The sequence below is a fragment of the Nipponia nippon genome, unplaced genomic scaffold, assembly GCF_047370975.1.
Source record: "Nipponia nippon isolate SJK-2023a ecotype South Korea unplaced genomic scaffold, ASM4737097v1 scaffold_19, whole genome shotgun sequence".
Classification (NCBI taxonomy): Eukaryota; Metazoa; Chordata; class Aves; order Pelecaniformes; family Threskiornithidae; genus Nipponia; species Nipponia nippon.
This window is the reverse complement of record NW_028262335.1, coordinates 1,033,718-1,047,759: the sequence shown is the minus strand read 5'-3', so window position 1 is coordinate 1,047,759 and position 14,042 is coordinate 1,033,718. Positions and strand designations below refer to the sequence as shown.

The 14,042-nt window shown below is 57.6% G+C and overlaps 1 protein-coding gene across 2 annotated transcripts; it reads left to right on the top strand.

The window, feature by feature from the left end:
* Window positions 1-1,983: 1,983 nt before the first annotated feature.
* SLC2A1 (solute carrier family 2 member 1) lies at window positions 1,984-13,633 on the top strand. Of its 2 annotated transcripts, XM_087755753.1 has the most exons (11): window positions 1,984-2,101; window positions 6,783-6,875; window positions 10,105-10,265; window positions 10,453-10,693; window positions 11,066-11,228; window positions 11,309-11,496; window positions 11,618-11,722; window positions 11,820-11,921; window positions 12,170-12,373; window positions 12,603-12,794; window positions 13,282-13,633. In XM_087755753.1, the coding sequence occupies exons 1-11, from the start codon at window positions 2,084-2,086 to the stop codon at window positions 13,297-13,299; spliced, it is 1,485 nt and encodes a 494-aa protein (XP_087611879.1). In that variant the 5' UTR covers window positions 1,984-2,083; the 3' UTR covers window positions 13,300-13,633. The 2 variants fall into 2 exon arrangements, with proteins under 2 accessions (XP_087611879.1, XP_087611880.1); XM_087755754.1 differs by having other exon boundaries at window positions 12,603-13,633.
* The last annotated feature ends 409 nt before the right edge of the window (window positions 13,634-14,042 follow it).

Below are 14,042 nucleotides of genomic sequence, written 5' to 3'. Positions count from 1 at the left end.
ATGCGGGATATTGGACCGTGTGTGGGGCTTTGCACCGTGTGTGGGGTATTGCACCAGCCATGGGGTTTTGCACAGCGTGCAGGGTTTTGCACAGCATGCAGGGTATTGCACCGCACGCGGGGTTTTGCACCATGCACAGGGTTTTGCACCGCGTGCAGGCCTTTGCACCAGGCCCAAGGTATTGCGCCAGGCGCAGGGTATTGCATCGGCTGCGGGGTTTTGCACCGGGCCGCAGGGTTTTGCACCGTGGCGATGCCAGGCGGAGCCGGGAGCCCCAGGACTGCGCTTTGCAAAGGGGGTTGGTGCAAGGGGGTGCCGCACAGCCGGCTGCACCAGGGGCCTTGCAGGGGCTGTTGCACGCGCGCGTGTGCTCGCCGGGCCTTCGCAGGGAAGCTCTCGCATGCACGCGGCCGCGCGTGTGCACACACGTGCGGGCGCACGTGCACGTGGGTAAGTGAGCGCGTGCAGGCGGCCGCGTGCACACGCACGGGCCAGCGTGTGCGTGCACAGCTGCATTCGCCTGCACCGATGCACACGCACCCCAAGGGCGTGCGCAGGTGCACGGACGCATTTACACGCACACACATATGCACAGGCGCACGCAGCACGGAAACACACCCAGGTGCGTGCACGCGTGTGCACACAGGTACCCAGACACACGCGTGTGCACACACGCACACACAACTCGCAGGGGCTTGCAGCGAAGCCCTTGCACAAGCGCACACACGTGTACAGGCACAGCCACACGTGCACACTCACATGTGCCCGCACACACTTGCACACGCCTGTGCACACACACAAGCACATACACGTGCACTTGCACGCTCACACGCACACACAGAGGCGCACACACATACAGGCTTGCACGCGCACACGTACAGGTGTTGTCCCAAAGCAGGGTGCACACACACATGCACACACGTGTGCACACGTACAAGCACACGCACACATTCAGGCCTGCACAACTTGCACACTCACATTGGCACACGCACACGTACAGGCACGCACACTTACACACTCACACGTGCACACACATGTACAGCCCTGCACACACTTGCACACTCACATTTATACACTCACATTTGCACATGCACACGAACAGGCCCAGGCACCTGCACACTCGCACGTGTGCACACACGTACAGACGTGCACATACTTGCACACTCACATGTGCGCACTCACATTTGCACACGTACAGGCACACGCACTTGCACGCTCACACATGCACAGGTACGGGCACACGCGCACTCACACAAGCACACTCATGTGCACACTCACACGTACAGACACACACACTTGCACGCTCACATGCATGCACACACGGACGCACACACACTCACACACGCGCACGTATGGATGTGCACACTATCACACACTCACACTTGCACACTCACGTGTGCACACGCGCACTTACAGGCGCGCGCACCTGCACACTCACACCTGCACTCACACACGTACTGGCACACACACTTGCACACTCACACGTGCACACGCGCACTTACAGGCACACGCCCCTGCACACTCACGTGTGCGCACACACACGTACGGACGTGCTCACGCTTGCACACTCGCACTTGCACACACACACACGCACCGGCACACACGCTTGCACGCTCCCACGTGCACGCTCCCATTTGCACACGCGCACTTACAGGCGCGCGCACTTGCACGCTCACACCCGCAGACACACACGCGCACACCCGCGCTTGCACACTCACGCGCAGACGCTTGCACGCTCACTCACGCGCGCCCCCCCGCCCCCAACGCCCACGTGCAGACCCGCACGCGCGCGCGCCCTCCCCCGCCCCCTCCGCGCGCGCCCCTCCTCGCCCCGCCCCTCCTCGCCCCGCCCCCTCTCCCCCCGCCACGCGCCCCGCCCCCCCGCCCCGCGCACCAATGGGCGCCGCCGCCCCGCGCCACCAGCTTGCCCGCTCTCTTAAGCCGCTTCAATGCCCCCGCCGCGGCCGCGCGCCACCGCTCCGCTCCGCCGCGCGCCGCTCCGCCGCCCCCCCCGGCCCCGGCCCGGTCCCGCTCCCGCCCCGGGCCCCGCTCCCGCCAGCCCCGCCGCCGCCCCGGGGCCGCCATGGAGACCGGCAGCAAGGTGAGCACGCCGCGGGGGAGAGCCTCGCCGGCCCCCTCCCCTTCCCGCGCGTTACACAACCGGCGGAACGGCGATCGTCTGCGGGTCTGAGGCGGCGGCGGGGGGGAACCGGGGCTGCGTTTGGCCTCCTCGAGCCGCCGCGCGCAGCCCGCGCCGCGGACACGTGTGGGTGCTCGCTCGTGGGCGCCGCCACGCAAAACAAGCCTTTTCTTTAAAAAAAATTACCTCAAAAATAAGGCGAAACACCCCAAAACGCTCCTCTCCCCCCCCCCCCCCCCCCCCCGCAGGCTCGGCGCTTCACCGCGCACCTGGGAAAGAGTTTCGGGGTAACCCCCCCCCCCTCAGCTTTGAGGCGAGAAAATGCAAAGGGAAGAGCCAACAAAAAGGCGCTTTTGGCCCCGTTTTGGGGGTGAGGAAAAGGCAGCGAGGCCCCAAAAGTGCTGAGTTCGCCTTTTTTTGGGGGGGGGGGGCACCCCCGGGACCCCCCGGGGCCGCTGGGGTACGGCTGGGCCGCGTCGCAGCCTGAGCTCTTTGCACCATTTTTGACCCAATTCCCATCATTTTACCCCCAACCCCCTGGATTATTCAATAACGTGAACTCCCTCGGCTGCCCCGCAGCAGCCCAGTCCTCCCAGCGCCGCGACCTGCCTCAAATAAATCGATTTATAATCATAAAGGTGGGTGAAAGCGCTGCGACGCCGGGCCCTAAATGAGGAAGGTGAGTTAATTGCGGCGGGGTCATTAACGTTAGACCCCGGCCTCCCCTGGGGATGCTGCCCCCCAAAAGATCCCCTCCTGGGAGTGTTTTGGGATGTAGTCAAGTATGTAGGGTTTTTTTCCAGGGAAGGAAATAAAAAAGTTGCTCCACAGCAGGGCAAAGTGCCGGGCAACGTGTAATTAAAAACAAAACCAACAATTTTATTCCGATTAAAGATGCTACACGAACAACTCCTCTTATTTTTCTCCCCAGCGAGCAGCTCCTTATTTTTCCCCCAAGCTTTGGAGCATTGGGAATACTAGGCTTTTTTTAATTAAAATTTATATTTTTATATCTATTATATTTTTTTATTATTGTATTTAAAGCTGGCTCTACCCCAGCGCTGGTTTTTTTTGGGGCGAGGTGTGGGTTTGGGGCTGGGAGCCGGGAACGTGACGGCCGGCAGCGCGTCGATGGGGGCAGGAATTAAAAAGAAATTTGCTCTCGTAACGAAGAAATCTGATGCGCTGCCGGCTGGGCTTAACTCCCCGCTACCGAAATGGAGCCAGGGACGCGCTCCCTCTGCTTTTCCGTCTCAATAACTACCTCGTTAGATAAATTTAGGTTAGAAATGATTTTTTTTTTTTTTTTTGAAGGTAATTAATTGCAGGAACAATTTGCTGTGTTCTGATGGGTGACGCTTAAATCGAGAGGGCATTTTGCAAGGGAGAAAGGGAGTTTTATTGGAGCAGGCGGCAGTAGGGGTGCTGGGAGGTGGGGGATGAGCTCACCCCCGCCCCTTAAATTTAATATTTAATATTATTAAAGCGGGACATGCTTTTCTGCCCACGGAGCTGGGCTGCTCCAGCTCTTCGCATGCAAAAACATCTCCTGGGCTTGTTGCAGACGCTCTTGTGGTTGCAATGCTCAGAGGGCTTGTGTCGCCGTCCCCGGCTGACCTTTAAGAAATCAAATAAATAAAAAACTAAAACGACGTCGCCCCGACTCCGCTTCCCCTCGCCGCGGGTTTTCTCCCACGCCGATAATCCCCCCTCCCCCCCCCCAAAATTTCGGCCGATCCCGTGGTGCCGGTGTTGTCCCCCCTCTTTGGCTGCCAAATCCCCCCCATCGGTGAACGCCGGCGCTGTGGCACATGCTGTGGCTTTAGGAGCAGGTTTTACCCGGCCCTTGGTGGGTGCGTAAGTTTTTCCTGGGCTGGGAGCCAACGTGCAGCCGCGTTATCCCGGGCAATGGCTGGATCCGGTTATCCTCACTCCGGCAAGCGTGCACAAGCGTGCAAGATGCTGGAAGGCTGCACCCCTCCCCTCAGTAACCCCCTGCACCCATCCCAGGACGGGACCCCTTGCAATCAGCTTCCGAGATGCTCATTAAAGCCTCGTCGCTAATTTTTACGGGCCCTTTTTAAATGTGGATTTTTCTGAAATTCCCTCCTGGGACACTTTATTCTTCTTATTTTTTAAAGGGATTATTCATTTCCTCGTTCCGTGAGGCAGGCAGCACCCTGAAATCCTTCCACACTGGAGGAAAAAAAACAAATGGGTAAAAAAAAAAAGAAAGAGAGAGTTGTAAAGCCAAACGCAGCCCGCTGGGGGCTTGGGGGGGCTGCTGTCGCCCTGCGGGTTGGTAGCTCCTCCGAGCATCCCAGCTTCCACACAAAAGAAAGGATTTATTAAAATTATAAGCGCCGCGCTCTTCTTCCTATAAGGTTAGTAGGGAAAAAACCACGAGCGTTGGGTGTCTCCAGGCTGTAAATAAGTTTATTGCACAGAAGGAAGAAGTATGCTGTGTGTTGTTTGTTGTGTTTTTTTTTTTTTTTTTTCCCCTAAACTCCAAATAAAGCTGCTGTTTTCTGCAAGCAGTTTTAAAAAAAGCAAAACAAACCCTGTGCGTGATTTCGCAGGAGTTTCCCATGCAAGGCTACCCTTAAAAATCAACTTTTGGGTTTTTTTTTCCTCCCCCTTAACTCGCCCTCTTAAGCCTTTCCTTTAATGGCGAGGTTAAAGCCGAAAGGCTCCCGGATCTGCCGGGCAGTGTGTTTGGAGCTGGGAAGCCCGAAGCGAGCAGGAGGAGCTGACTCACGGTGACCCTGCCTGGGGAGAGCCTCCAAAAATGCCGGCAGCCTTCCTACCGCCTCTATCCCTTCGCCTCCTCAAGCTGCCGGAGCTGGATAGAAATATAAGTTGTTTTGGTTTGTTTTTTTTTTTTGCTAGAGGTTAAAATTATAAGTTTTACTTTTTTTTTTTTTTTTTTTTGCTGCAGGTTAAAGTTGCAAAAGTCGTTTTATTGTTTAATTCTTTGTGGGGTAGTGGCTGGTGTCGGAACAAAGTTCACGCTGGCATGATGCATCCCCATCCCTGCGGCACGGCGCTGCCGTGACTCACCGGCGCGCTCGCCCTACGTGGTGGATCACCTGTCGGCTTTGCTGGAGAGGGCGAGCCGGCCTTTAGCCATGCAAAGTAAAAAAAAATTGCTACCCCAAAAAAGCAAGGGATGGCCCCCAGAAAGCAACGAAAGATCACTCAAAACTCTGTACACACTCCAAAACAAAACAAAAAATTCCCCCAAACCACCCAAAGACCAGAAAAATCTCATTTTTTAACAACGTTTATTCAAGCGCAGATTGCTTTTGGCATTCCTGGTGTTGCCTGTCACAGTTTTGCGGAGCAGCGGGCGGATAGATGAGGTCGGAGTCAGGATTTCAGATTTTTTGGGGGTTTTTCCCTTGTTTTTCTGGGATGCCGGCTGGTTTTGCCGTCCCAAGCGAGGCGTTTTCTTCTCGAGGTGGGCTTATTCAGAAGCACCGAACAAAACCCGAGTGCCAGAACCTCCCTGATTAGTTGTGTTGGGGCCAAGCCTAATTAATGAGCTTCATTAACGGGGCTGGCTTTTTTCCCTGTTGCTTTTTCCCTGCAAACTTTAACGCGGGGGGAAGCGGCTTGGCCGGAGAGGCAAGGTCAGGGAGCAGCACTTTTTATTTATATTATTTATTTAAAAAAAAAAAAAAGATGCTTCTTAAATAAGAAAATATCCCTTTTTTTTTTTTTTTTTGGTGTTTGCTTTGCAGTCAGCCCTTCTGATCTAGGGGTTGCATTTAGGTGGGGTCTGACTGGCACCGATCCCTTGGGAATATTAATCTGCGACGCCAGCGTAGCATCCCAGGGTTGGGGTGATGCACCGGTACCTGGGAAAACCGGGGAGAACCCAGCCCCCCCACGCCCCCGCCACATTAAGGGGCTTATAAATTTCACATGGATCATCCCAAAGCTGATTAACCGGGAATGTCGGATCCTGGTTCTTGGAGCTGAGTGCCGGGAAAATCTCCTGCCTGGCATAATTGGGCTGTTAACGAAGGTGGCCCGAGCGCTGGCCTGCCCTGACCCCGATCCCAAACAAGGCCCTGATTGTCGCTCTGGCTTAAGCAGGAGGAAGAGGAGGCGGGCGAAGGGTTTGCCAAATAGCCGGGATTTTGCTCAGCGACTGTTAATTAGGCTCCGATGCAAAAAATTCGTTAACGGCGGCTGTCCAGGTCATCCTTGCGCTGATGGCGGGATGATGCTTGGCTGGCCGGCGGCATCGCCGCGGCGTCCCCAAAAGCATCTCGTGCTTGTGTGCCGCCCGGGTGTCACGTGGAGCCCTCGGAGGGGACCCCGCGAGCCCAGATAAAACCTCCCGCCCCGGTCCAGAGGCAAAAAATTCCTGGAATCCCCAAACAGTATTTTTTTAAGCCTAACCCAGTATTTTTTTTTTTTTAATTATTTTTTTTTCCCCTGGCCCACGTGGATGCCATTAAAAGCAAGTTTTCGCTTCTCTCCTGCATATTCATGCTCCCAACCTTACGAGCAGCCCTCCTCTTGCTACTCCCCGGGGAGAAGTGCTGGGGGACCTCTCCGATGGCGGGGGGCATAGCCAGCACCCCAAGTTTAACCCCCCTTTTTTTGTTTTCCTTCCCCCTTTTCCGTGCAGATGACAGCTCGCCTGATGCTCGCTGTGGGAGGAGCAGTGCTGGGTTCCTTGCAATTCGGCTACAACACCGGCGTCATCAACGCCCCGCAAAAGGTGAGTGTGCGCCGAGCCACCTCCCCGTAGTAAAATTCCACCCCCCCTGTGCCTGAAAACAAACCTGCATCCGCTGCCAGCCCGGCTAAAATAGTACATCCCGCTAGGCAGCTTACTGCCTGTAATGGGATTTGCGAGGGAGTTACTTAGCTCCCGCCTTCCCAGGAGAATTAGTTTCTTCCTCGCTTAGCGTTTTTGCCGGGAAAAATCCCAGGAACGCATGCAGGATGCTCTCTGGGTGGGACCAGCGTCACTTTTAACCTCGGCTTTCGGCGAAGCTCTGGGAGCCAATTGGGGTTTGAGTCATCTCGAAGGGGAGGAAGGACCGCTCCGATGGGAGCTTTGCATCCCGGAGGAGAGGGGGTTGGGATGGAGAGCAGGAGGGGTTTGCTCCTTCCCCTAGCACAGCGCAGGACCCTCCAGCAACTGGTAGGTGCGTGGGAGCCTTGAAAAACTTGACTTGCCCTAAATTACGTGGTTTTTTGAGGTGTTAAAGGCTGGGAAGTGTTAGCTCAGAAATCCCGCGTGGCGCTCGGCTGCCGGGGTGAGGTGTCGAAGGACAAACCGGGGGCCAGCTGCTGCTGTGCGAGAGCAGAGCCTGTCCCCGCGCGTCGTCACAGCCAGCGAGCCATCCCAAATAATTAAAATCACCAAGGCAGGATTCACGCCGTGAGATTATTAATCCCATTGCCAGCAAATGGGCTGCAAAATCTTGCCTCGAGCCCCAAAAAAACTCCTTGTGGGAGAGAAGACCCCGTGCAAAAACTTCCCAGGCCCCCATCGGTGCGGCAAGAGCGATAAAGCCGCGAATTGCCTTTATTCGAGGTGTTGCGTTAAACTGTATTTAATCACGGTGAGTTGTCCCCGCGGGATTTCACGCGGCTGGAGGCTGCGACTCCCGTCCAGCACCCTCGGTGCTCACACCCACGGCGCACGCATCTGTCTGCCGAAAGCATCGCCCTGCTAAAAAATCCTGACCCGTGCTCGCCTTTCCCCGGACCGATCTGCGCCAGCGACCTTCGTGCTCGGCCGGCGGGGAGCATCCTCCTCCGGAGACGGGCAACAGGAGCGGAGTTTGAAACAGCGGCGAGCTGGGAAATCCCTGGAAACGTGCTGTGGAGCTGCTTTCTGGCATCCGCCCTGGTTTTTTCCCGAGCTCCGGCACCGCGGGGAGCAGGCACTCTGTAATTACCGCCTCGCGTCGGAGCTCGGCCCCCGCATCCCGAGGACGCGCGCCGTTTCCCTGCGGCCGAAGGACTTTTCTCCATCCTCCCCCGACCCAGGGCGATGCTGCTCCGGGTGACGTGGGCAGGGACCACGTCTGAGCTGGGGGTCTTCCCTTGGGACCGAGCTCCGCTTCCCACAGCCCCCCAGCAAAGCGAGGTCCCCCCGCGATGGGTGCTGCCTCAGTTTCCCTACGTTTTAGGGTTAACCCCTTGGGGCTCAGGCCGGGGAGTCACCCGGCGAGTGGGGATGCAGGACTAGGATGCATCGCTCCCCTGGCCTCAGCGATGCGAAGGCCGCGGCGTTTGCTGGCCGCAGCTCTTCGCGGAAAGGCTCCTTTCTCGCGCGGAGGGCTGGGCGCCGCTTTTGCGGTCATGTAGTCCTCCCCGCCGCCGAACCGGCGCCTTGGGTTTGTGGGGTGTTTGCAGACGTGATGTGTGGAGGGGCCGCCCCGAAACTGGGTGAGGGCTGGTAGAAAGCACTCGGCTGAAATGAAATGAGGGTGAGAGGGGGGGAAAAAAAAACCAAAACCAACCAACTTTTGGGAAACGCAATGTTTTTTTTTTTTTTCATGCTTCGCACTTTAAACTTGTAATTGTTCATCTGCTCTCCTCCCAACGACCCAACAGGGTGGGTTTTTCCAGCCAGCCTTTTTTGCTGGAGGAAAGGGGGGATTTGGGTGCTATTTTTTTGCTAAGCCAAAGCGCAGCCCAGCGCCCCTCAGCCAGCGCCGGGGCATCCGCTGTCGCTTGCGTTAATTTGTTTCCGCTTCAAGGGAGAGCTGGAGGCTTTGAGGAAGGTAGGGAGGAATTTGGAGCGTGGCAAGGTTTGGTGGGGTGTGTGCAGAGACCTGCTTACCCCCGCAGGGAGCCTGAGCCAGTCCTGGGTTCTCCAAATAATAATAATATCAATTATTTGTTGTGTTAGAAAAAGGGGGAAAAGCCCCCAAAGCGTCAAAACCTCCAGGCGAAGCAGGAGGCAAACAAAATCACTTAAAATCCCAATGGTTTAGGGGCTTTGTGAAAGGAACGACTTTAAGGAAAAATTACATTATGGACGTTTATAGCGAAGCCCGGGGTGTATTTCTTGTGCTGCCCCTGCCGGGGGCTCTCGTTTGGGCTTGACGCGATGGGAAAACTAGGAAACGAAGCAGTATTGTGCCGACGCTTCGTCGGGAGCTGAGCGCCTGCGAAAGCCTTCGAAGCGGCGAGGCCTGTGGGCCGCTTGACGTCCGGCGGCAGCTTCCCCTGCTTGCACGAGACCTCTGCTCCTTCCAGCCAGGGTTGGTGGGCGTGTTATCGAGCCCTTCGCTGTTTTGTTTTGGGTAGGGGCGACCCTTGGATAACTTACTGGAAGCTTTTGGCAGCGGGCTGGCTTTAAAAATATATATTAAAAAAAAAAAAATCTGAAATATATAGAAAAGGGTGTTCTGCGAAGACGGTAATTAAAGCCAAGCGCCTGTCTTGGATGTTAGCGTTGCAGAAGCATTGCGTTATGGAAGCATTGCAGAAAAAACCCTAGAAATTAAATTCAAGAGAGTGTCCAAGGGATGGGAGTCGCTCAGCTGCCCCCATGGCCCTGCTGTCTTCCTCACCTTCCTCCACCATCTCTGCCATCTCCCCCCACCGTGTTGCTTCTCCTCCGGCGATGGAGGCATCCCTCCCCTCCTCCCGCTCCCCGGGGAAGAGCGTGACCTCCCCGCGCCCGCCCGGTGAGGTGAAAGAGGTATTTTGGCAACGCCGAGCTTCTCTCTCGGCAGAGTGAGACCAGAACCTGTCCGGCTGCATTTCCCCCGCGCATCCCAGCAGGTTTCCTCCCTTGGGTTGGAGCCGAGCCACCGGCTGGGCGGCTCCCGGCTCCGTGACGCATTGTCTTGTGAGCCGCGCTCACCGGCCAAGGGTCTGTAGGTGGTGAGGCTGAGGCCGGGCAACTCGTAACACCGGTGGCACAGACGAAACGGGGATGGCTTTAACCCGCGGCTTCGTTCCTCCCCGCTCTTTTGCAGGTGATTGAGGATTTCTACAACCGTACCTGGCTGTACCGATATGAGGAGCCCATCAGCCCTGCCACCCTCACCACGCTCTGGTCCCTCTCCGTCGCCATCTTCTCCGTCGGAGGCATGATCGGATCCTTCTCCGTGGGGCTCTTCGTCAATCGCTTCGGACGGTGAGCGCTGAGCGTGGTGGGTGGGCCTCGCCAGGGGGGTTGTGCAGCCTCCCCCCGCCCCGGCATCCCACGGGGGTGGCTTTGGGCACCTCCCTCCTGCCACGAGCCGACGTTTGGCTTCTCCCGATGCCCCTTCAGCCTCTCTGACCCCCCTCATCCTCACCGCCCTCCTCCCTTCCCTCCCCAGGCGCAACTCCATGCTGATGTCCAACGTTCTCGCCTTCCTGTCCGCCGTCCTCATGGGCTTCTCCAAGATGGCTTTGTCCTTCGAGATGCTCATCCTCGGCCGCTTCATCATCGGCCTCTACTCCGGCCTCACCACCGGTTTCGTGCCCATGTACGTGGGCGAGGTGTCGCCCACCGCGCTGCGGGGCGCGCTGGGGACCTTCCACCAGCTTGGCATCGTCTTGGGCATCCTCATCGCGCAAGTAAGTGCCGGAGAACCGGCTTGGGTGGGCGGGGGGGTTCCCCGTCTGCGGTGCTGATGCTCATCGGGGTCTGCAGAGACGGGGTTTAGTGCAGCAGCGCAGAGCAGAGCCTTGCCCGTGCTGCGGATCCACGTGCTCCGTCCGGAGCTGGGGCTGGCGGGATGGACCTGGGGCACGGCAGGAGCGGGGCTGCTGGGAGATCTTAAGGTTTGGGACGGGCAGCATCGTGACGTGATGTCCCTTGGCCACCTGGAAGCAACGGAGCCGTCCGCGGCCCTCCGATGGGTGCCCGAGCCTGCAGCGCACCCACGAGCAGCAGAGTTGGGCCCACGTCGAGCTGGGAAAGGGTGGCTCAACCCCTCTTGTCCACAGGTCTTCGGTTTGGACTTGATCATGGGAAACGACTCGCTCTGGCCGCTGCTCCTGGGCTTCATCTTCGTCCCCGCCCTGCTGCAGTGCATCATCCTGCCCTTCGCCCCCGAGAGCCCCCGCTTCCTCCTCATCAACCGCAACGAGGAGAACAAAGCCAAGAGCGGTGAGTGACCCCCGTCCCTGAGCTCGTCCCGCCGCGCCGGAGGGTCCTCGCCTGCTCCTGACCCCGCCTCTTCCCCGTAGTCCTCAAGAAGCTGCGGGGCACCACGGACGTCAGCAGCGACCTCCAGGAGATGAAGGAGGAGAGCCGGCAGATGATGAGGGAGAAGAAGGTCACCATCATGGAGCTCTTCCGTTCCCCCATGTATCGCCAGCCCATCCTCATCGCGATCATCCTGCAGCTGTCCCAGCAGCTCTCAGGGATCAACGCGGTGAGTTTTGGGGAGACCGGGTGCCGCGGGCTCAGCTCGTTTCCCCCAAAACTTGGGTCGCGCTGGCTGCGAATCAGCGTCCCGTGGTGGCTTGCTGACCTGACGTCCCTGCGCTTTGTAGGTCTTCTACTACTCCACCAGCATCTTTGAGAAGTCGGGGGTGGAGCAGCCCGTCTACGCCACCATCGGCTCCGGCGTGGTGAATACGGCTTTCACGGTCGTTTCGGTGAGTCGTGGCCCACCGAGCTCTCCCCAGGGAAGCTGGAGGGAAGAAGGGGGCTTTGCCGGGGCCGTGCTGATGGCCGCCCCCCTCCGTCCCCCAGCTCTTCGTGGTGGAGCGAGCCGGACGCAGGACGCTGCACCTCATCGGCCTGGCGGGGATGGCGGGCTGCGCCGTGCTGATGACCATCGCCCTGACGCTGCTGGTGAGTGGTGGGCGCTGAGGGGACGGGTGGCCAGGAGCTCTGGTTGGAGAGGAGGAAGGACTTGTCCTGCTAGAGGTGACACCTGAGCGGTCCCCAGATCCCTCTTGAGATCCCAGAAATCCGCTCTCCGACCCGGAGAAACCTCGTGACTTCTCCGCCAGCACCGCGCCTGCTTGAGTCTCACCCGGGGTGGCCAAACGCTTCATCCCCCTTCGCCGAGCCGACCTCCTCTCTCTCCCTTGGCCTAGGACCAAATGCCCTGGATGTCCTACCTCAGCATCGTGGCCATCTTCGGCTTCGTGGCCTTCTTCGAGATCGGCCCCGGCCCCATCCCCTGGTTTATCGTGGCAGAACTCTTCAGCCAAGGCCCTCGGCCCGCCGCCTTCGCTGTCGCCGGGCTCTCCAACTGGACTTCCAACTTCATCGTGGGCATGGGCTTCCAGTACATCGCGGTAATCACCGCCCGGCGCTCTCGGTGGGGAGGCGGTTGGGGGTGCCGAGCCGTAGCGGGCCCCGGTTGGGTCGTCTCGCTCGCCGCGAGCCCCGCGGCCTGGCCGGAGCCGCTTTGGTGGGAAGAGGGACGGGGAAGGAGCAGGGAGCAGGACGGGGCCATCCCTTCCGCCCGGCGCCGTTCCGCCAAGTCCCTGCCCACGCCCTCACCCCCTCTTTCTTCCTCCCCAGCAACTCTGCGGCTCCTACGTCTTCATCATCTTCACGGTGCTGCTAGTCCTCTTCTTCATCTTCACCTACTTCAAGGTGCCGGAGACGAAGGGTCGGACCTTCGACGAGATCGCCTCGGGTTTCCGGCAGGGGGGAGCCAGCCAGAGCGACAAAACCCCGGATGAGTTTCACAGCTTGGGCGCCGACTCCCAGGTCTAACCCGCCCGCGGCCCCGCCCGGCCCCGCCCGCCTCCTCTCCCCAGCGCGTTGGGTTTTCTTTTTTAAACTGCTTTTGTACAGAAACCAGGAAGGAGGGAGCGGGGGCCCGGCCCCTGCGCGGACGCCCCCTCCCCGCCTCCCGCGGGGTTATCCAGGACAGACTGACCTATTGTATTATTATTATTATTATTATTTTTTTTTTTTTTTTCTGCTAGAAATGATTTTTTTTTTTTTTTTAGCTGGTTTCGCGTCCAGGATTTCAAAGCCCAGAGATGTTTTAAAAACCAACCACGCAGCCTGCGCCAGCGGGAGGGCGGCTCCCTGTTTTTACCGACGCGATAGGTTATTTAACGAGAAAATCACGTAGCGGAAGTTTTTAAAGCTGGAAACTTTTTTTTTTTTTTAACGTTCTAATCGTAGAAAAATCGTGTAAATTGACTAAACCTAAACCAATGATTTTTTTTTTTTTTTTTTTAAACAGAAAGGAGTTCTTTTGTAACGCAGCCTCAGCGATTCCAAGCCCCCGGCGGGGCGGGACGGGGATTTCCCCGCCCTGGGGTCGGGGCGCTCGGAAAGGTCAATGTCCCCTCGCCCGCGGCCTCTCCTCTCCTTCCCCCCCAGTTCCCGCCGGGAGGGGGAAGCGTCTTTTTAATTTTCCCCTGGTTTAATCTCGGCAATATTTGCCCGACGGTGAAGAACCGGCAGCCGCGCCCTGCAGCCCCCTCCTCGCCGCCGCCCCCGGCCTCCCCAAAACTCATCACCACGCGGATGCACCCCTTTCCCGCTCTGTGTATAGACTGGAAGATATTTATATTATATATATTTTTGTTCAATTGTTGTTAATAGTAGAGGTTTAAGTTATAGCGTTTCCGATTTGACAAGCCAAGTACTGTAAATAGCCTCGGAGCGTAGTCACGCTGTAAGACGTACACGAAAAGGTACAGACGCGGAAGCCGAGCGTCTACAGCGCCCGAGCAGCAGCTTCGACGTGGTTAGGACGACTTTTGCATCGTTCGCTCCCTGCACCGTAGTTGTATCGATTGCACTGAAGTTCCGCCTGGAGTATATTAAAAAAAAAAAAAAACCAACCAAAAAAAGAGAGAAATACTGTCCTGCGCGGACAAAACTGGAAAAAAAACCCCCACGCCCTGGCCCCGCGCCTCCCCTCTCCCCCCGCCGCTGCTCCCCAAGCCCCAGGCAGGTTCTCCGCTAAAATAATCATCTTGGGGTTTTTTTAATTTA

What these genes read in the sequence shown, in the direction of transcription:
- SLC2A1 (XM_087755753.1), top strand. An exon ending in TCATCAACGCCCCGCAAAAG is followed by an intron (nt 6,876 to 10,104) that starts GTGAGTGTGCGC and finishes GCTCTTTTGCAG; the next exon opens with GTGATTGAGGATTTCTACAA. An exon ending in TGGGCTTCCAGTACATCGCG is followed by an intron (nt 12,374 to 12,602) that starts GTAATCACCGCC and finishes CTTCCTCCCCAG; the next exon opens with CAACTCTGCGGCTCCTACGT.